At 42.3% G+C, this 21,133-nt stretch overlaps 2 protein-coding genes across 8 annotated transcripts in view; one reads left to right on the forward strand and one right to left on the reverse strand.

Moving 5' to 3' along the window:
• ESRP2 (epithelial splicing regulatory protein 2) overlaps positions 1–12,241 on the forward strand; it is a 67,578-nt gene extending 55,337 nt beyond the window's left edge. For 2 of the 4 annotated variants that reach the window (XM_026714120.2, XM_087940541.1), the window contains 3 exons: positions 2,361–2,538; positions 7,028–7,139; positions 10,845–12,241. In XM_026714120.2, coding sequence (XP_026569905.2) covers positions 2,361–2,538; positions 7,028–7,117 — 268 coding nt within the window. In that variant the 3' untranslated portion in view covers positions 7,118–7,139; positions 10,845–12,241. The remainder of the gene's footprint in view (positions 1–2,360; positions 2,539–7,027; positions 7,140–10,844) is intronic. The other 2 variants (XM_087940540.1, XM_026714119.2) reach the window with 1 other exon arrangement.
• A 6,996-nt stretch (positions 12,242–19,237) lies between these two features.
• The window catches only part of NFATC3 (nuclear factor of activated T cells 3), a 47,393-nt gene continuing 45,497 nt past the window's right edge, over positions 19,238–21,133 (reverse strand). For 2 of the 4 annotated variants that reach the window (XR_015744941.1, XM_087940537.1), the window contains one exon: positions 19,779–20,060. Coding sequence is in view for 3 of the 4 variants with exons in the window: in XM_087940537.1 (XP_087796663.1) it covers positions 19,945–20,060 (116 nt within the window). In the remaining variant the exon portion in view is untranslated. Of the gene's footprint in view, positions 19,432–19,778; positions 20,061–21,133 lie in introns of those variants that run through there. The other 2 variants (XM_087940538.1, XM_087940539.1) reach the window with 2 other exon arrangements.

Genomic DNA, 21,133 nt, shown 5'->3' on the forward strand with positions numbered 1-21,133 from the left:
AATTAAAGACAAAACACCTCAACTAAAGACAAAACGCCACATAAATTTGAAGCCGGGTCTTCAGTATCATGGATTATTTAACAGAATAACAGAGTTGGAAGGGACCTTGGAGATCTTCTAGTCTAGCCCCCTGCTCAAGCAGGAGACCCTATAGGATTTCTGACAAGTAGTTATCTAGCATCTTCTTCAAAACTTCCAGTAATGGAGCCCTTGTTCTTTGCTTGAAATTCAGCTAATGTTTGGCCATTTTGGCCAGTTTTTGTTTTCTACGCAATATTGAAGCCCCAATCCTCTGTATGGCAGCCAAAATGGCCCATGTGCAGGAGTTTGAATCCTCTTGCTTGCTTTTATCTTTGGACTGGGGAAGGTAACAAACTTGTAAATAAATGCAAAAGCTAATAAAGATTATCTGAAGATCTGGAGCTGGACAAAATTCCAGCCCCATATTTGTTTAAAAATACTTATGTGTCCTCAACAGTTACCTTGGCCCAATTCTAGGCCTTCCCAAACTTTTCTTCCACCACCAAGTCTGTTGGGACAGAGAAGGGCTATTCAGTTGGGGTTTTTCCCCAGGATTCCATGACCCATAGCTGGTGCATGGTGGAGGAGAAGTTGCATTAAGTTTACAGAGTTTGCAAGCCACTGCTACACGTTTGTCCTTGCATTCTCTTTTTCACCTTCAAATTCTAGCTGCTACATAGCCCTGGGACATAATTTATTTTTGTGCATTCCTGTTTTGTCCTTCAAAGGGTAGAAAGTGAGCTGACAGGGTTTATTGTAAGGTTAAGAAGGGAACTAGTGCTTTCAGTATCACAAAAAGATTTTTTTTAAAAAAAAAAAAGAAGTACAAAATTTAGTAAAATTTGTTGGCCGACGTGTCAAAGAAAATAATATCCAAGGTCTGTTTTAGAAGCAAATGATAGAACTAGAAATGTATGTGAAGCCATTCTTGCAAAGGTGAGCCCAACTAACCCTAGCCCGATGCCCTCAGATTATGTTGACTGCAATTCCCAAACTTTGTAAGCATCATAGTGTTGCCTGCTTGTGAGCATCATGGCAGAATCAATTAGTCACAAAAGGGTTTGTGGACAGAGTAGGAAGTTGCCAAATTGCACCGGGCTTGTGGATTTTGGACACTCGGAATTCTAGGCCATTAGAGAGTTTGCTGAGAATTCTGGGAGTTGAAGTCTGCCCATCAGGTAGCACCTATGTTGGACATATATGTTTCACTGGAAGATAGTAGTAATACATGGGTATGAACAAATACCCATGTATTTGCAAATTGTCTGAGGCTCCAAAGAGGATCTCTGTCCAGCAGTGTTTTTCACTCTTTGGTGGCAACTTTAAGACGTGTGGACTTCAGGTCCCAAAACATGTTATCTAGTATTACTGGAAGTACTGGGCTGATCTAATCTAACTGGAGCATCTTCAGAGGAGTAAATTGGTGCTCAAGTTGGGATAATGGATTTGTAATAACTTCTGCTATTCAACTCACCCAGTCAAGATCAAGGGAGGTATAATGCCAGTCTAGAAAGCCTTAGTAAGACCACACTTAGAGTACTGCATCAAGTTTTGGTCATGACACTATAAAAAAGATGTTGAGACTCTAGAAAGAGTGTGGAGAAGAGCAAGCAGGATGATGAGGGGACTGGAGGCTTAAACATTTGATGAACTGTTGCAGGAACTGGGCATGTCTAGTCTAGTGAAGAGAAGGACCAGGGGAGACAGGAGAGCAGTCTTGCAGTATTTGAGGGGCTGCCACAGAGAAAAGGAGCTCAAGCTATTTTCCAAAGCACCTGAAGGCCAGACAAGGAACAATTGATGGAAACTGATCAAGGAGGGATTCAACCTAGAAAGAAGGAGAGATTTCCTGACAGTGAGAAACAGTCAATCAATGGAACAGAAGTTGCCTTCGGAAGTTGTGGAAGCTTCATCACTGAAGACTTTCAAGAAGAGACTGGACAAAAGAGCCTTGTCAGAAATGGTGTAGGATCTCCTGCTTAGGCAGCGGGTTGGACTAGAATATATGACCTAGAAGGTCCCTTCCAACTCCGTAAATCTTAATCTAATCTAATTAACCTTCTTTGCAAGCAAGTAGCTATTGGAATCATTTATTCAATTCCCATGTTTTTATAAGAAGTTTTATCAATCTCGGTAACTTTAAGATGTGTGGATTTTAACTCCCAGAATTCCCCAACCAGTGCTGGCTGGGGAATTCTGGGAGTTGAAATCCACACATCTTAAAAGTTGCCACCAAGGTTGAAAGACGTTGTTGAAGAGAGTCTTCTGATCCAAGTAATGCGGTAACATCTGGGAAACAACAGCCCTTCGACCACCATGTTCTGTTCCTCTTCCTTCAGCCCTCCAGTGTCTCCAACCACAGTTGGCTACATCACGGCTCCTCAAGCTGCTGTGGCAGCCGCCGCCTCAGCTTCCCACACTCCTATGGTCCCTCAAGCAGGCGCTCTTGTCCGGATGCAAGGATTGCCCTACAATGCCGGAATGAAGGAAATCCTAAGCTTTTTCCAAGGGTACCAGGTGAGTGCCTTCACTTTCTTCTTATAAGATGAATCTAGTCACGGTGGGCATGTCCAGGGGTGAGATTCACAGTTTTTAACAACCGGTTCTGTGGGCGTGGCTTAGTTGGTGGAGAAAGTGACTTTTTCTTCTTAAAATCACTGTTTCCATTTTTTAAGGTGCTGGGTCTTTTTAATCTTCAAAATGACCTTTGATACTATGAGTTTTGATCCTCCTCCGTAGGTCACTTTTTCCCCCTTGGGGCACAATATGCATTCCTGTCCTCACTTTTAACTACTTCTTCTTGCATCTTATCCTGGTTTAGGTTTTCTTCTCCGTTTAGGGAGAGCGAGTGTACCAGTGAAGCCAGAGGATTGGGGGACAATCACAATTGACTCCCAATCCCCTGACTTCCCAGGACAAACCCCTCTCCACAAGTGGCCATTCCTACCAAATAGAGAGCAAACCCCACTCCCTTCTGGCACTGATGAGATTACCTAGTTGGGTCATGAAACACCTGCAAGAAAACCACCAAGCTCAGAGAGCCCCAAGGACACCACAGTTCAACCCTGAGCTACGAATATTCTCTCCATTGGTTGGAGCAACAGAGAAAGTAATGGGGGATATTTCACTTTCCTGTTGTTATTTTCTTTCTAGACCTGTTTCCTTCTCTGTGTTACACACACACACACACACACACACACACACCTCATAGCTGTTAAATGTGCCTAATCTTTATTGGACTCTATAGGTTAAATATTAAAATGAGTTAAATGTTTTTTAAAGTAATGGTTTTTTTTTACAAAGTTTGGGATTCTTTCCTAAGCTTTCCATAATCCCCATTTTGGTTACAGAATGGTCTATGTTGAGACTGACTCTACTTCTTGTGCTCTCTCTCTCTCTCTCTCTCTCTCTGTGTGTGTGTGTGTGTGTGTGTGTGTGTGTGTGTGTGTGTGTGTGTGTGAAATACAACAGCCACACGTGGAAAGGGGAGATTAACTCCTTGCATTACTTCGTGAAATGAATCTTGATTTCTGATTAGCCTCTCCTCCTGTGAACAAGGACAAAAGTACACGTTTTTTTTGTGGTTTTTTTTGAGATTGCTTTCTCCTCTGGGCAACCTTTCAACTCCGGTTCTTCCCTCAGGAATTATGGGAATTGCAGTCTTAGCACCTCCGGAAGCTAACAGAGAAAGTCACAGTCCCCTCCCTCCCCCACCCGCCAGCCTTTCCTCTTGAAAGTTATTTATGCCCTGCTTGACGGCGCCCTCTCGTGGCATGTTCTTGTATTAACTGGTGAGGCATCTTTGCTCGTGGCACAGGGAAGGGCTCGTATTGTGTTTCAAGGGGCCTTCAAACATTGCTCTGCTTGTACCAAATTTTTTATTTATTTGATTTATTTATTTTTGTCAGTTGCTTACAAGATAGTAGGTATAAGTAAAAACATAGTTATGAATACAGGGATACATATAAGAAAAATAAAAAAGAAAAGAAACAGTAGGACAGGGACAGTAGGCACGTTGGTGCGCTTATGCAGGCCCCCTACAGGCCTCTTAGGAAAGGGGTGAGGTCAATGGTAGACAGTCTAAGGTTAAAGTTTTTCGGGTTTGGGGAAGAAACCACAGAGTCAGATAGAGTATTCCAGACATTGAGATTTCAGACACTGAGTATTCCAGACGTTGAGGTTGCAACCTTGCCTTGGGGTAGGTTTTCCCTGAGTGAAAAAAACCCAAGGCGAGAATGAGCCTTAGATGCCATAAAAAGACAGTTACTTTGACCAATAGGCGACGTTGTCCCTCTCATAACCTTGTGGCTGATGGCTACTCATGGAAATGGAGGCTGTTGAGAGCCAGTGGGGTATCATGGTGAAGGGGTTGGACTGTCACCAAGGACCAAGTTCCTCCCTCGGGCACGACGCGTGTCTTTAATCCAGTCCCTCCGATTCAGCCCCATAGCTAGAATGCTTCAGTACGGAAGCTTCCAGGAGGATTTTGCATCAGCTCCTATATTGGTATGTAGGGATGACCATGGCAGACAGGAGCAATGGCAGTTCCCTGCTCTTGAGACAAGTTGAAGCAGATGCTGGAAGGGGAAAATAGCTGCAACCTCTTTCGGTACACTTTCCCTGAGTCCTCCTTTCCTTTGTGTTTCAGTCCTTCTGTTCTGGGTTCTTGTCCTTGATCTTAATCCTCTCACCTCACAATCAAGAGGCTGTGAGTTCGATCCTAGGTAGAGGCTAATATTTGGAATAGACTCTCCTGCTCAAGCAGGGGATTGAACTAGATGACCTCCAAGGTCCTTTCCAACTCTGTTATTCCGTGTAGTGACTGAAGGACAACAGCAGACCTGGTTGAGAAATATAAATTGGCCAACTAGTCTCTGTGTCTGTTAGCATCTCATTTATCTGTACAATTTAAGGGGTAGGGAAGCCCTTCTGCATCTTGGATTGCTTTTGAACTTAAGCCGTTGGTTGCCGATATTGCTGAGTGAGTGGAGAAGGAGAAGAAACAGGAGTTTTGGTTGGGGGGTTCAACTGAGGGAGGGGAAGAGCCAGGGACATGGCTGCTGCTGCTACTGATGATGATGATGATGGCCCTCCCTGTGGATTTAGAGCAAGGGTCTTCAAACTTGGCAAGTTTAAGGCTTGTGGACTTCAACTCCCAGAATTCCTGAGCTAACATGACTGGAGGAGAAATTCAGGAAGTTGAAGTCCACAAGTCTTAAAGCTATCAAGTTTGAAGACCCCTAGCCTGGAGAAGCAGCCACATCTTCCCAACCTTATACAAAGCCAACAGAGACAGGTTCATTTCAGTCCGTAGGTCAAGGGTCTTCAAACTTGGCAATTTAAGACTTGTGGACTTCAACTCCCAGAATTCCTGAGCTAAGATGACTGGAGGAGGAATTCTGGGAGTTGAAGTCCACAAGTCCTAAAGCTATCAAGTTTGAAGACCCCTGACTTAGAGTCTTGCTTGCTGCAGAGCTACTTGGGAAGCAACCAGCCCAGGATACATTCTCCAACAAGCACTTACGTTCTTCTGCTCTCTTGTTGTTGTACCTCATTATCTGGGTGGGCATCAAGAAGGCAACACACCAAGCAAGAATGGTGTCACCAAAAGCAACTTTGTGAGTGATGATCTCAAGTCATCTGCCTCACGCACTGGCGTCTACTGTCCTACGGTTTGTGTTGAGGAAGCTGCTAGGCTGGGACCAAGGGACTGACTTGTCTGTGTCCATATCTCCCTTTTCTTGAAAATGGGTGGGGAGACCATGTTCGTTCTAAGGTATTTTCACCTGTCTTCTTCCTCTTCTTCCTAATTAGAAGGCAAATGTTGGTAGTCCTTCCTTTCTCTCTCCTTTATTTAAGAGATGTTCCTGTTGTTTTCCCTTTTCTACTCATTATAGGTAAAGGCAATATTTCTTTCACTCTCTCTCTCATCTTCCTTTCCTCCTCTTCCAAACCATGCTGAAATAAGACCACCAGGAAGTCCTCAACTTTATTGCCTAGATATTTTGTTTCCAGAGACTGGAAAAATGTACGAGAAGATACGCTTCACTTCATGCTGGCTTACGGCTTTGATGTATTTATCAGACCATTATGAAAACAGAACCTTTGATTAGATGAGCCCCAAATGAATCTAAGATTGGAATTCTTGTGTTCATTGTCATAACATGGCCGATGCAGTAGGAAATCATGGTTTCTCGGTGAATGAGTTCTCCTGATTTCCTTCTCGGAAAGCATTTATGGCCCTGGCTTGTTCTTTTCAATTTATAATCCAGCCGTAGTTTCGGATCTCTCCACCTTTTCTGAAACATACATTTGCTAGAAGCTTAGGCAACTCTGATCCTGCATTGTGTTTTAAAGCCAAGGCAATCATTTCCAATCTTCTTGTGCGCATGAGAAGAACCTGCTAATAGGAAGTTTCTTGTAGCTGGTTTCCATTGCTTCCGGTTGTTGTCTAAAGTCTCCCTGGGTTCTGAACTTCGCCATTCAGCTGGCGTGGGAGAAACCTGCGGACGATCTGGACGTGATGGCCATGTGGTGCTTTCTATTGGTTTTCCCATCTCTTTTGCTCTTCATACTTCTAGTTGCCTTTTCCCACAGCTTTTCTGACATGCTGGCTAAGCCTGGCACATCAACCAACCAAGATGAAAACAACTTGCTGCTAGGAAGATGTACCTGTTAACAAATGAACTTTTTTTGCAGATTCCCCCTCCCCCCCTCCCCCAAAGTCATATCTAAGCAATGGCCAATAGCTTTAATACTTGCTGGCTTCAGTGGCCAATTTCTCTGGAAAATTTGGAAGCCGATTCCAACAGGTTTGCAACCCATCCCCTGTTGGGCTGAGCTCTGAGGCAGGCCTCCCTCACTTTCTTTGCTGATGGAAACTGTAACCACCACCCCCATCCCCCACTCCCCATGAAGAAAAAATGGCAAGTGCTGATGGGGGGAAATGGTGGCTTGCCACCCGCTCCTTCTCTTGCTGATCTTCTGTATCACGCTTGTACTGTAGTATGCTCCCGATGACTACAATGGCCTCATTCAGCTCAACGACCAAGCAAGGGGCGTGTTACAAGCACCGAAAGACTGGGTTTGCTTGTAAGTGTTGGTAACCGCCAGAGAAGGTAAGCTTGGATTGGCTGAAGCGGAGCTCTTTGGTGGTGAATGGAAATGATTCTGCGCGGGAGATGATTTTTTGTTCCCTTTTCCCTTTCTTTCAAACCAAAAAAAAATTCCCCAAATTAGCCAATCACTTTTCATCCTCCCTTCCTAGCTCATGATGGGATTATGCTTTCTTAACACTTCCTTGCTTGGGCACGTCGCATGACTCCACTAACCCAATGGTGATGTTGAACGCCTCCATGTGCTTCTGCTTCTGGATGAACATTTAGGAGACTGTTGGGAGGTTTGGGGCTTTTGAAGTTGGTGTGGCATTCTCTCATTCGTTGGGGTTGTTGCTGTTTTGGGGAAGCAACGGTTCTTTCCTGCAGCCATCAACAGCTGTGTGGGCCACTCTCCCACACGGGTCCTGTGGTCAGATGTGGAGCAGGAAAAGCAAAATATTGGGGACAGAAGGAAGAGGAAGCGTCACTTAATTGGTGTCCTGGTGGTTCTTCCATTTCTCACAGCCCGCTTGGAGACCCCAAGAGGTCTTGAGAACGCTTAAGGCCCAGCCACCACCTGTAGGGTACCAGTTTAGGAAGGGTACGGTGTGACTAGTTAAGAGTTGGGGATCCATTTGCCTAGGTTTCAGATCTGCTTTGTGTAGTCTGGCTGCTAACTGGTCAAGCAGATGATGGTAGAAGTGTTCGTAGCCCTCAGCTTCTTCAAAAGAATGAGCCAATCATTTGGGAGTCCGCTGCCTCAAACATGCTGGGGTGTTTTTGTAGAAAACTGACATCTTCACACCGGTTATTTGATAACTGTTAAATTTCTACTACTGGTAGATCTCTGCCCATCAGACACAGGGCAACAGGAGCTCATGGCGGACTCAACGCTGAACATGTGTGGACATGCATCCAATTCCCTCCCCACTGCCAAAGCAGCTACCATAGAGAGATATTGTTTTTGCTGTTCCCTTTTCCTCCAGTGTTAGCTCCAAGAGCAATGTCCAACCTAGCAGATGAATCCTTCTCGGCTTGGAGAAGACCATGCTTGCGTGCATTATATCCTTGTGGACTATTTGAAACATGCCAGGCTACATTTAAGATACCCGAGCATTTCTATAATACATGAACTTACCATGGTTTGTTTTCCCTATTGTCTAGCTCACTGTTTCTCAACTTGGCAACTTTAAGAGGCATGAACTTCAATTCCCAGAATTCCATGCATCTTAAAGTTACTAAGGTTGAAAAATACTGCTCTAGCTTTGTCAAATTGATCTTGGAACACGCATAGTAAGTCTGGATTCAAGTTGTACTTTCTTTAAATAACTTCAAACTCAGCTTGCTTGCTAATGTGGCAGACAAGCCATCTTCACCGTACAGGAACATAGTTTAGCACATATACCCAGGTTTTGAACCCAGGTTTTGGGGTTAGCTTTTGGTTCAGTGTATTGCACAAACTCAGGAAATGGGTTTATTTCTTAGGCAGATTAAATATAGGACACCCAGGACTGGAGCCATTGTCTCATATGATCTTCCCAAAGATGCTGATTTCAGTTCTGGGGAGATCATTGAAATCTAGAAGGGCCTTTTTTCTGCCTTTGTGTTTTGCTAAATGATTATGCCTGACAGACACTGTTGAATAGAAGTCCTGCAAAATGAGTTATTTCCCTGCAAAAAAAAAAAAAACCCACAACCCATTGCATTACAGATAATCCTCAATTTACGACCAGAAAATTGGGACCAGAATTTCTGTTGTTAAGTGAGTTACACCCGATTTTACGTCCTTTTTTTTCCCACCATGCTTGTAAGTGATGCACATCGTCGCTAAGCAAATCCAACTTCCTCCCTTTTGATTTTGCTTGTCGGAAGCCAGCTGGGAAGGTTGCAAATGACAATCGCACAACTGCCTCTGGATGCTCCAACCCTTGTAAACACAGGATGGTTGAGAATCGCTTGGATTTTGATCATCTGATTGTGGAGATGCTCCAGTGGTCGTAAGTGCAAGGACTGGTCGTAACTCACTTTTCCCCATGCCTTTCGTTACGTCAAACAGTCAGTAAATGAATGATCGTACATTGAGGACTGCCTGTATTTTCCTCAAATTGTTGGTTTAAATGGCAGAGGTTATCTTGGATCTGCTGAGAGTATAATAATGCAAACTGTTTTGGTCTAACAATTCTTTTTGCGGTGGGGTGGGCTATGTGAAATCAGCTTTGTTCCTTCTTAAGTCAATGTTCATTACCGCTTGTTCTCTTCTATGGCCTCTTCAATGTTTGCTATTTGGGGGGGTGAGGGTGACTTAAAAGTGTGTGACTAAAGATTACCAACTGGATCCCACAGGTAAGCAATTCTAGAAATTAAAGATCAGGATAGAAAGGCAGTATATATATAAATGAAATTGAGAACTCCTCTCTGAGCTTAGTTGTTTTCTTGCAGACGTTTCGTGACCCAACTAGGTAACATCATCAATACTAGTGAGCTAATGCGGTAATGAAACACCTGCAAGAAAAGAACCAAGTTCAGAGAGCACCAAGGAGCCCCTCATTTTGAGCCTGAGCTACAAATATCCTTCTCTATTGATAAATGAAATTATGTTCTGAAAGGGGCTGTAGGAGTTACCAAGGCTTATAGTGGACAGACCAACCTGTGGCTTATTCAAGGCAGTGCATGGTTTCGCATGGGGTCGGTTTTCAGAGAGGGTTCTGTGACTTCTGCATCATGGTCCTCTCAGCTTCCAATTTTAATTTCCAACAATATTCTGGAGCAGACCTGGGTGTTTTTATGGCCCCCAGCCCGCATCCGGCCCTTTGGCATACCCTGTCTGGCCGACACAAGGTCAATTGGAAATGAGTGGAAATAGCATTAGTCCTTTAGACTTATATACCGCTTCAAGGGTGCTTTACAGCCCTCTCTAAGTGGTTTAGTCAGTGAGTGTGCGCGCATGTGTGTGTATGTGTATGTGTCTAAATATATATATGGCATTCAGCTTTGTTCTGGTATTTTCCCACGTCATTATAGTTATGCTTTTAAAGTTGTAGCAACGTTTCAGCAGAATCTCATCTGCCATCATCAGGCTTCTGTATTGGGTTCGTCTGATATAGAATACAGAACACAGATGAACACAATACAGAAGCCTGATGATGGCAGATGAGATTCTGCCGAAACGTTGCTACAACTTTAAAAGCACAACTATAATGACGTCGGAAAATACCCGAACAAAGCTGAATACCACCCACACACACACACACACACACCAGAACTGAATTGCTTTTACTTTGTAGGCAACTTTTCTCCCCAATTTACGTATGGGTGTGCTTGCGTGCCTACGCACCATCACAGCCCTATTGGTTTGGCCGTCCGTAACAGTCCCATTTTCTCATGTGGCCAAGTTGGGAAACTTAATTGCTCATGCCTGCTCTGGAGTAAACACCTGGCAGGTGAACTCGAGAAGCTCAGGTGTGAGATACAGGAGGGTTTTCCCAGCTCTTCTCAGGAGATCCATGGAATCAAGAGAAGGGATTACCTATTGCCCAGTAACTTCAGCTCCACCAAGTCTAACAGGCCCTTAGTTCACATCTGCCCCAGGTAAGCCTCTCCAGGGAGTGTCTTGTCACCTTCTTGGCTGCCTCCAGGAGGGAAGAGAAGCTGAGATGACCGTCCCCTTCACTCTGTCTCCACCTGCGCCCGGCCACCCTTTTGATCCTCTTCCCTCCGTTGTTGCAGCTCCATGCAGACTCCGTCCTCCCGCTTTTCAACTTCAGCGGTCAGCCCAGCAGAGAAGCTCTGGTTTCTTTTCCCAGCCTGGACTCCGCCAAGAAAGCTGTGGCTGAGCAAAATGGAAGCCTCTTGGGGGGCCACTGTGTGGACCTCTGCCTTATCTAGACACCCTCCCCTCCAGTGGATCCGAGTGCGGGGAACAAGAACAAATCTCCTCTTTCCTCTTCAAAGCAGCCGTGTCTTCCCTGCCCAACAGCCTTTTTCTCCTCCTGGAGGACCGAGCCACATTCCCCCAAAGCAGATCAGCCAAGGGAGAAGGAATGACACCTATTCCCGAAAAAAAAGCAGGATTAATTGCTCAAATATTATTGAGACAAACACTACTCAGCTGAACTACTGAAATGCTGTAGATTTTAGGGTTTTTTGTTGTTGTTTCATTTTATTTTTAAAATATAAACAACTTTGCATTCCCCGTTTGGAGAGAAAAATGTTTTGTTTGAAATACAGACTTGCCAAACCTCTTTCTCTAATTTGGAGTAGAAGGGAATTCCGTCTCATCAAAAAGAGAAGAATCTTTTGTTTGTTTGTTTCCCAAAAAAGGTGTCAAGTAACATTATATTTTCCTGTTCCCTTTCCTTACTTAAAAAGAAAAAAAAATGTCCAAGTGAAATGACAGAATAAGCTTTTTGGTTGAAAGGTGTCAAGATCCAATTGTTTTTCCCGTTCCCTCTCCTTAAAAAGAAAGAAAAAAGTGGTGTCCAAATCAAATGACCAAATAAGCTTTTCAGTTTTTAATTTTTGTTTTGTGAGGTAGAATCCAAGTAAGTAAAGCCATATCTAATTTTCAAACTGCCAACCTGTAAACTAAAACAAAAGTAGAATCTTAGTAGGACAATGACGGCACGTAAACACTGAGGACTAGTAAATTATATATGTTGTTTTATTTAAACATCATAGTGCTCAAATACTGTATTTTGTTCTTGCTCTAGTTCACATGCATGCCATTTGTTTACAATATTCATTTGTATATTATGACACAGCAAAGAAGTTGAAATTTAAGTCTAATTAGTGCATGTTTTTTTTTAAATATATGTATATACATGTTCAAAGAACATAGTTTTATGTTTGTAGTGTGTGCCGAAACATCTGTTGTACAAGCACTAAATAATTTTGGTTTTTAACTGTGCCTTGATCAGGATTCTTTCGAAATGTGCAATAACAACGGAGGAAACCAGACTGAGTCAAATTGGACTCTTGGGTACCTGTGAATGCAGGGATTTTGTTTTTTTGTTTTTTTGTTAAAGAACTCTTGAGTAGTACTTAAAAGGGGATCAGACGTGCCCGGCCTTGAATTGATATATGCTTCTTTATATGATAAGAAATAAAAGACGCTTGCAGGAAAATGGACTTGTCTCTTTAGCTTCTTGCAATTAAAACCAACATTGCACATAAAGAATGTATTTTTTTTGGGGGGGGAGGGGTGTGTGGCACTGGTAATTTAATTAGCATACAGCATGTACAGTATGTGCCGCACTGGTTATCGGCAACTGAATTCCAGCACAAAGTTTGTCTGATGTAGCAAAAGAGCTTTTTCACATGTGCTATAGGTGGTTAATACAACTGCCTAACTAATCTTTGGAGAGCCAATTGGGTATGGCGGTTAAGGCATCAGGTTAGAAATCAAGAATTGGTGAGTTCTAGTTCCGCCTTGGGCATGAGAGCTAGCTGGGTGACTTTGGGCCAATCACCAGCAGACAGTGAGTTCTAGTCCCGCCTTAGGCATGAAAGCTGGCTGGGTGTCTTTGAACCAATCACCAGAAGACGGTGAGTTCTAGTCCCGCCTTAGGCATGAAAGCTGGCTGGGTGACTTTGGGCCAATCATCAGGAGATGGTGAGTTCTAGTCCCGCCTTAGGCATGAAAGCTGGCTGGGTGTCTTTGAGCCAACCACCAGGAGACTGTGAGTTCTAGTCCCGCCTTAGGCATGAAAGCTGGCTGGGTGTCTTTGAGCCAGCCACCAGGAGACGGTGAGTTCTAGTCCTGCCTTAGACATGAAAGTTGGATGGCTGGCTTTGGGCCAGCTTTAATCTAATGGGGGACTAAATCTTATCAAATAGAAGAGGTGCACACACTTCATTGCAAAATGAAGATGTTTTCTATTTGAGAAATTGCCCATTCTAAGATGTTCAGTCCTCTGCTTGGCATCAGCTGCACTACACAATGGATACAAGCTACTCTTGCTTGGGGAATCATCTGTTCTATCAATGGACTGCTAGCTGTTGATATCTACTATTGAACAGAGCCCTGCCTTGGCCCATTTGAAAACTCAAGAATCTGAAGACGCCCAGTTCCCACCATGGGCCATGATGCAATACTAGCTATTGTCATTCTATATAAAAGGGTATCTATCTATTTGCTAGGCAAATCTTAATGCAAAAATCACATTTTTCTAAGCTCTAGGCAGACCTCTGCAATGCCCACATCCCACCACTAGATGTCCCCTTCATACTGGATCTCCAAAACATTGGGCAGATCTAACCTAACTAGAACAGATCTATAGGATTCCGGTACACAGGCTGAAGCAACGGACTTGCAATTACAGTTCAACTCACCCAATCTTCTTTGCAGCCTTGACGCAGGCAGGCAAGCTTTTGTTGGGATCATTATTTATTCAATTCCCATGGATTTAAAAGAGTGGTTTTTTTTCCCATCTTGGCAACTTTTTAAGATGTGTGGGTTTCAACTCCCAGAATTCTGGGAATTGGAAGTCCACCCATCTTAAAAAGTTGCCAAGGTTGGACAGCCCTGCTTTGAAATCTGTCTTCAATCCTGGGTTTTCACACAGCTTTCTCCACCACAAGGTGGAAAAAGTTGACTTCCAAGAAATTTTCCCAACCTGCCAGCCTAGCTTACCTCCCCAGGGTGACCCAAGTCTGAACAGCTGTTCTGAGAGCAACCACAATCAGCATGGTGCCCTCCTTTGCTACGACTCATAGCCACAGCCATGAATAACGTATTGGGAGGAGATTAAAATCCTACAGCTGAGGAGCAGAAGGACACGAATCTCCCGGATACTCCCTCTAGAGCAGGGCTCTCCAACCTTGGCAACTTTAAGCCAACAGCAAGCTGGGGAATTCTGGGAGTTGAAGTCCTCCAGGCTTAAAGTTGCCAAGGTTGGAGACCCCTGCTTATGAAAGCAAGCTCCTACTTTTCTCTCACTTCTTTACTTGCAAATGGGAAGAAAGGCAGAAGTAACAGCTTCTGGCTGGCCGCCTCACTTCCACAATCCCTTCAGGCATGTTTGCTCTGAATCCCACAACTCTCCACAATCTGTTAAGGGATCCCGTAACAGGCAAGGAGTGAATTCCCTGGAATTTGTAAGAATGGTGGGATATGTCTGACAGTTGCCACTGACCTAAATAACGCAGCTGCTTGCAGCTGCTAAAATAAGCCGCTTCGCTTCTGTTCTTTTTTTAAAGCAAATCTTTTTTAAAAAAAAAACCTTTCTATTTTAAGACGACTATCTTTAAAAGTGTCACAGCCAGCAGCAGGGCCTAGTTCATCTCAAAAAAGGCTAAGCAGGGTCAGCTCTGGTTAGGAATGGAATGGGAGGCCACCAGAAAGAGCAAAACCCAAGGTGGGGCAACTAAGGAAAGCACATTGGTGGAGCTCAGCTCAGCTTAAGGTTCTTGATTATTCGATGTATTTACATAGATATTAGACAAACCAGGTCTCTAATCCTAATTTGTACCCCCAACAGAATCAAACTTGGGTGCAGCTCTCTTCAGAAGGTGGAAAGAGTTGTGGAGTTCAATTCTCAGAATTCCCCAGCCAGCATGCCAAGTTTGGAGAGCCCCGGATTAAAGGATGGATAACAACTCAAAACTCTATCTCACCCCTTTTTTTAAACTACACTCCCTTGTTAATATTAAAAAAAAAAACATGGTGCACAAATCAAGAATAAGAATAAGCCAGTTTTCCGTAACCTGGTAACTTCTGCCCTTGATTATTTCATGCAAGTTGAGGATGGGAGAAGATGTGATGTTGGGTAGACCCAACATTCAAAGCAGGTATTAAGCCACAGGGTAGTAAAGCTCCAATTCAACTCCGATCCATCACAAATCTAAGATTGAAGTTCCCCATCTATATTCCTAGGAGTAAATTTAATCAATTGCTATGGGACATTCCAGAATCAAAATCCACAGGATTGGGCTGTTATGTGCCTTTCATCCATTATCTTTCAAAAAACACATATAATTCTTTATTGGCCAAGGGTGATTGGACACACAAGGAATTTGTCTCTGGTGCATAAGCTCTCAGTGTACACACAAAGTGGTAAGTCATAGATCATAAGGCATGAGATACAATCATAACGTAAGATTCAAACAAGTGATAAAATCGTAAGATACCACTAGGAGAAGGTAGTAGGAGAGAGAGAAGGCGAGAAAGATAAGAAGATGACATGCCGGTATATCTTCTTTGAATTACAGAGAGGAACACAAGATTCATGAAGAAGTTATGCAAATTATCTTAAGCATTTAACCTGGTCCCCACAGCTCAATGAACAAAGTAGTAACCAACACATTCTCTTAAGAGAGACTCAACTACAGAATCTATCATATTAGAGGCCATAGTGAGGCTACAAGTACGTTTTAACTCTACAAGTTAATTTAAGCCCCCTCATGTCAGTTTTGGAAGATAATACCGTAGCAGTCCAAAGATCTCACCAATCGCTGTTTTTTCTACTCAGCTGATTATATAAAAAATTACTACCCATCATACCTGTTCTGAGTAGGAATTTTACAATGCCTGATTATATCAATCTTCCTGAAACAAAAAATGCCAGAGATGAAACCTACAACCTTCTGAAGAATACACTCATTTTGTGCAAATGTACGGATTCTTGCAAAATAGACCATTATGGAGCAAATCCTACTTTTCTACTTTTAGCAATGGACTGGTGTCCAGTCCATTTATAGTCAATCACGAAGACATATTAAAGGAAGACAAATTCTTGCATCATCTTAGGACTGCCAAAAATGGTATGACTACTGTAAAGCTAATGGTTTTCCTCTCCTCATTCTTCGGAACTAATGAGTACAGGCAAATAAAGACAGAGACACTAATATGCATTTTCTTTTTTATTTCAACACTATGATTCAAGAGCCTATAATGCTTTTTTCCCTTTGTACTTCTGCATGTAGCACTGCAATCATAACTTACAAAAGGTTTAATACACAAATGTACATGAAATTACAATACAAGGCTCTGTAAACATCTATAATGTAACTTTTAGTCTTAAATCATTATTGTCCCAAACTGTTAAATAGAAAATTTCAATTTGAACGATCTTCAAACCTCAAGGAATGACATTCATTCTATGTATCAAAAATAGAGTTTTCCCCCCCAAGATTTGTTTGCATCCAAGCAATTGTGTTTTTTTCTTTTATTCTTTGGTTTACAATGGATGGCAATTCCATTTTCTAATGAAGCATTTATTAGAAGGAGCGCCAAATTGTGGTCAAACTTTGGTTAAACCAAAACAACTTTCAAAATGATATATATATATATATATCAATGTATATAGCAATATATATATATATATATATCACCTCCTTTGGGTTACAAAAGCCTCCACTCTTTTGTTATAAAAGCTACCATTTGAATGCTTTCTATAACATTAAAAAACAACTGGGTGCCAGCATAGAAAGCAATTGTAAATTTGGAGAGGCCAGCAACATAGATGCCAGTCACAGGCAAAAAATTGTAAATTGCATAGTCTAACGGAGATCGTGTGCTTTTATCTCTATTACATTACACAAGATTAACAGTCTTACCTAAAGCATCACACAAGCCAAAAGAGTGTGTGTGTGTGTATACATACATACACATACACACACCCTTATATTGAAGCTTTTACAAGGCAAAAAACCCCACCATTATAGTACTCAACTTCTATAGTTTTGCTTTAAATAGGAAAGCATCTCTACGTCTACAGGCATCGGGTATTTCAAGGCAACAGAAGGTTGAAGACAATCCACTACTCCCATTTGCTGCAAACTCTCAATCTCCTTCAGCGTTGATGAGCGGTTCATCTCGCCAACTGGGGGAGAGGGAGGTGCTCACACTGCAGCGCTTGGCGGATTGCTCACTTAGTGCATAGTAACTCGGGACTCTTTGGGTGCCCACATTTTTAGGTACAAATATACAAATTCACACTAGCCAGGAGAACTTTAAGGGAGAAGTGGGGATACCATCACTCATCTCAGAGCGGAAGAAAAACTCTGAAACTTCACACCTGTGAAACTTCACATCTGACCTACTCTGTATGAGGGAAGGGAGATAGCCTTGAACAAAGGAATGCAAGAATTGTTAAGTAAATTTCAACTTAACTTTGGGAAGGAAGAGGGGCTGAGAAAGAAACTCAAAATAATTCCATCTTGATTCTCTTGAGTATAAGAGTGGAAGCTCCGCCAGGCTTTCAAGACCGTTATCCCTCCAACAATAAAGGAGAATTCCTTGTAAGTCTGTTTCCTCACCTGGCCAACGTTTGGAGACCTGACCCATTTTAAGGTTTGAAAACTGTAAAAGAGACCCTGGTGATAGCACAGAGAAGACATTAAAAGGACTACTGAAAAAGGAATGAAGTACTCCAATATGTAACTTGCCATACTTTACGCTGCATACAACGAGTTGCATTTGTTGAACAGAAGACAGACTGACTTCCAAAGAAACAGTGGCATTGGAGAGGGCAATTGTTTGGTTTCGAGAGTTCACGCGTGGCCATTTTGATAGCTGTAGGGCAATCAGAGGGATTGTCATTTTGGATTGTATAGGATCTCTGAAATGAAGATACAAAAAGCCACCATGGTGGGGGGATGGGCAAGGAAAGGAAGAGGATGCTGCATCAACTTAGGAGTCACCCAGATGACATGTCCACTTGATCCAACACTGAAGACAACAACTAGAATGAAGACATCTTCCTTGCCATCTTAAAAGGTGATACTTTTTTTTAAAAAAAGCCATTCGTTTCAGACATCATCTTGGTGGGATCCTTGGTGCTCTCTGAGCTTGTTCGTTTTGTAGCAGACGTTTCATTATCAAACTAGGTAACATTACCAGTGCATGACGATGTCACCTAGTTGGGTAATGAAAACATCTGCAACAAAATGAACAAGTCTGGGGAGCATCAAGGATTCCACAGTTCAAGCCTGAGCTACAAATATTCTCCTCTAACGCCTTTGTATTTTGAAGAGTCAAAACTCTGCGATTAAAAAACACAAGATAAACAGTTCCAGGAACCCTTGAATACAAATGATTTTAGTGCTTTAAATTATTTTAGGTAGCTGTCTTCTCAACTGTGCAAGCGCATCTGAATCTCCTTTGTTTTACTTCATCCTGAGATAGCAAGAGTTAGTTGTCCACTAAGCAGTAAATGTAGACTGCAGATAATTACAGTTAAGCGACCCTCTTAATAACTAAATTGTGCTTTAGAGTTGCCTATATTCTTTTCATAAAAACAGTGGAGACTGCTAAAAAGTCAAGACGCCTGCTTGAATGAAGACTGATACTTCGCCCTCTAACCGCCTATTGCCAGTAGCAAGACGCTCCCAAGCCTATCTTGTTCCTATCAGTTAAGACTTAGGTAGCTATAAAAATTAGCTAAACAATGACAGAAAACAGTAGGCCAACTATCTTAACCCTTATTATGGTTCTCAAAAACGCCTTCTAATTATTTTTCATTTTGCAGCCTCTTGATCCATTCGCTGATCTAAACTCGAAACATCTTGATTTCTATTTTACAGAAGAATGAACTCTTATCTAATCAAATTTCTCATCTGCCATGGTTGGATTTTGTTCTCTTGTGTTTCAAATCAGAGACAGAGCTCCCCCCTCAAAAAAAATCACACCTTGGTGGAAATATTAATCTAATATGCATAGGTGGTCACAGGCAGCTCCACCCTCTATGTTCACAATGAGATGTGTGAGCTGTCTTGGTCATCACTGTGAAGTATCTCTCTTACAGTAAGAGGGCCTAGCTACTTTCCTTTTGTTATACCAAGTTCATTTCTTGAGAATAAAAAAAAAACAGTAGGATTGCTAGAAGAGATTTTCAGAAGCCCATATAAATGCCAACATACATTTTCAGACACATCTAACAGAAAAAGAAAGAATAGACCGTGTGAAGTTCTCTACCTGAGGAATCTCAAGAACAGCAGTTTGACAGTTTGAACAGATCAGATCAAAAGGACTCCATATGGAACGCAGCCTTTTGACGTTGCCCCCCAAATTGTATAATGGCTTCGTTAAAAATGAGCACATATATAAATCGTTTTGAACAAGTGCTTCTGTTTAGAACAGGTCTGTGCTAGCAAAGGTACGAAGGTATAAAAGTCAGGTTTTGGAATGTCGTTTCTATCCCAATCTTTCCATGATGGAATGGTCTCTTTGCAGCCTACCAAAATTTTTCAGTGTCTTGAGAACACAAATCTATATTTGGCTTTGCTTCCTAAAGCTCCAAAGAAAATGGTAATCATTATTCATACGTAAGACTTCCAAAGGCATTGGCTTCAGATGAGAGATACTTCTGTGCCTCTGAAAGACAGTATTATTATTATTATTATATTATTATTATTATTATTCTTTTTTTAAAAAAAACTGTTTTAAACCACATATGCTTAAAGGCTCTTCAAAAAGACCGTCTAAAAGGTATACAAATTTCTATTACAATCTTAGTATCTCTCCTAAAGAAAAGCAGCATACAAAGATGGTGTTTAAAAAAAATTACCCACATTCAGTAACTGTGCATATTGAGAGCAAAACTACGTTTTTTTTTCCATACAATGAAGCACTTAATATAAAAGAATTATGTTAAATGCACGAGACAAAGCAAAGCTCATTGGTATCTTGGGTCACTTCTTGGTGTCCATTTTTATAAAGTAATTTTTTTTTTTTTTTTTTACAGCATCCTAAAAATCTACAACTCAGCCTGTTTTCTGTTACCACTCTCTTTCCCGGTCTCCTAGAACAGCTCTGCGGGGATCCAGTGTCCAGGATCATCAAGGCCACATAATCGGAAGCACAGTAGATCTAAAGAGGGACATAACGTTACTCAGAGGAAAAGTGCAAGGCCTCCTGGGTTTCCACAGGTTTCCGCAGGACGGCGGCTCCTGCTCCACGGGACGCCGAGATCTGCGGCATGTCTCTTCCAATGATTTCCGTCACTACATCAGAAAAGGAGAGAAGGATCAATTATGTTTTTATGTCTTCCATAAACATCGGTTTCTGAGTAATCCAATAGTTCGACCCTTGCAGTACTGGCTGCTTCCAAACAGGTTGAGACATCTACTGCAATTCGCTTCTCATGGATCTGTCCCTGAAGGTCATCCAAAAGCATAAACTGACTCACCATGCAGCGTATACATTGAATAAATAAATACAATGCAACAGCCCAGGGATTGACCGGCAAAACTAGGTCAGTCCCTGTAGTATCTTTATTCCTTGGAGCGACGTCAGCCGCCAGTTGGCTTCAGGCTACAATTTTAGGGGGCAATTATCACCTTTAAAGCCCTGGGTGGCTGAGATCCTACTGAACTTTGAGTCAGCCTGCTCCAAAATGCCAATTCTGGGAGATCTGGCTGAAAGGTCTTTCTCATCCCTGAGAAATTCCATCACAAGAGACTCCATAACATAGTCCTTCTCCATGCATACAGATTGACCCGCTGAGCTTCCACAGAGAAGTAAAAACATTTGGAAGGTGCTACAGTTAGGATCTGCCCCAGTTAAAACTGCACTTTTATGGCTTAAACAGATACTTCCATCCAGTCACTTAATAACAGTTCGAAGTTACACCGGATCTTCAAATCAGGAAGGAAGAGTCCATGCAAAACATTTTAAATGTTTTGGTTGTTGAGAGGATGCTGCAAATCTGACCTGCTCACAAAACCTTTAGAGTTAGGTAAAGTTTCCTCTTTCGTTATCATTCTTTAAAAGCTACTATCCAAACCTAGTTAGGGACAAGAACTCAAAAGTATTGACTAAGAAGCAAGAAGCCTGGCTGTTTCAGGTTGCAGAAATGTCATCTGTATGTTCAGTTCCTCTCCTCTCATCCTTTTCACAATATCACCTAGTTGGCTGAAAAGTAACAGCCATTTCCATAGGCATTTGAGGCAGCCAAGATCAAGTTTTACATTTACCGACTTTCCGTTTAAAAGCTGCTCGTTGTTTGCAAATTGCATGTGCAATTGAGCAATGGCTTGTCTCAAAAGGGGGTTAGTTCTCTCTCCGGCTGCAATGC

Source organism: Pseudonaja textilis, chromosome 11 (assembly GCF_049901715.1).
Source record: "Pseudonaja textilis isolate UNSWEBS1 chromosome 11, rPseTex1.2, whole genome shotgun sequence".
Lineage (NCBI taxonomy): Eukaryota > Metazoa > Chordata > Lepidosauria > Squamata > Elapidae > Pseudonaja > Pseudonaja textilis.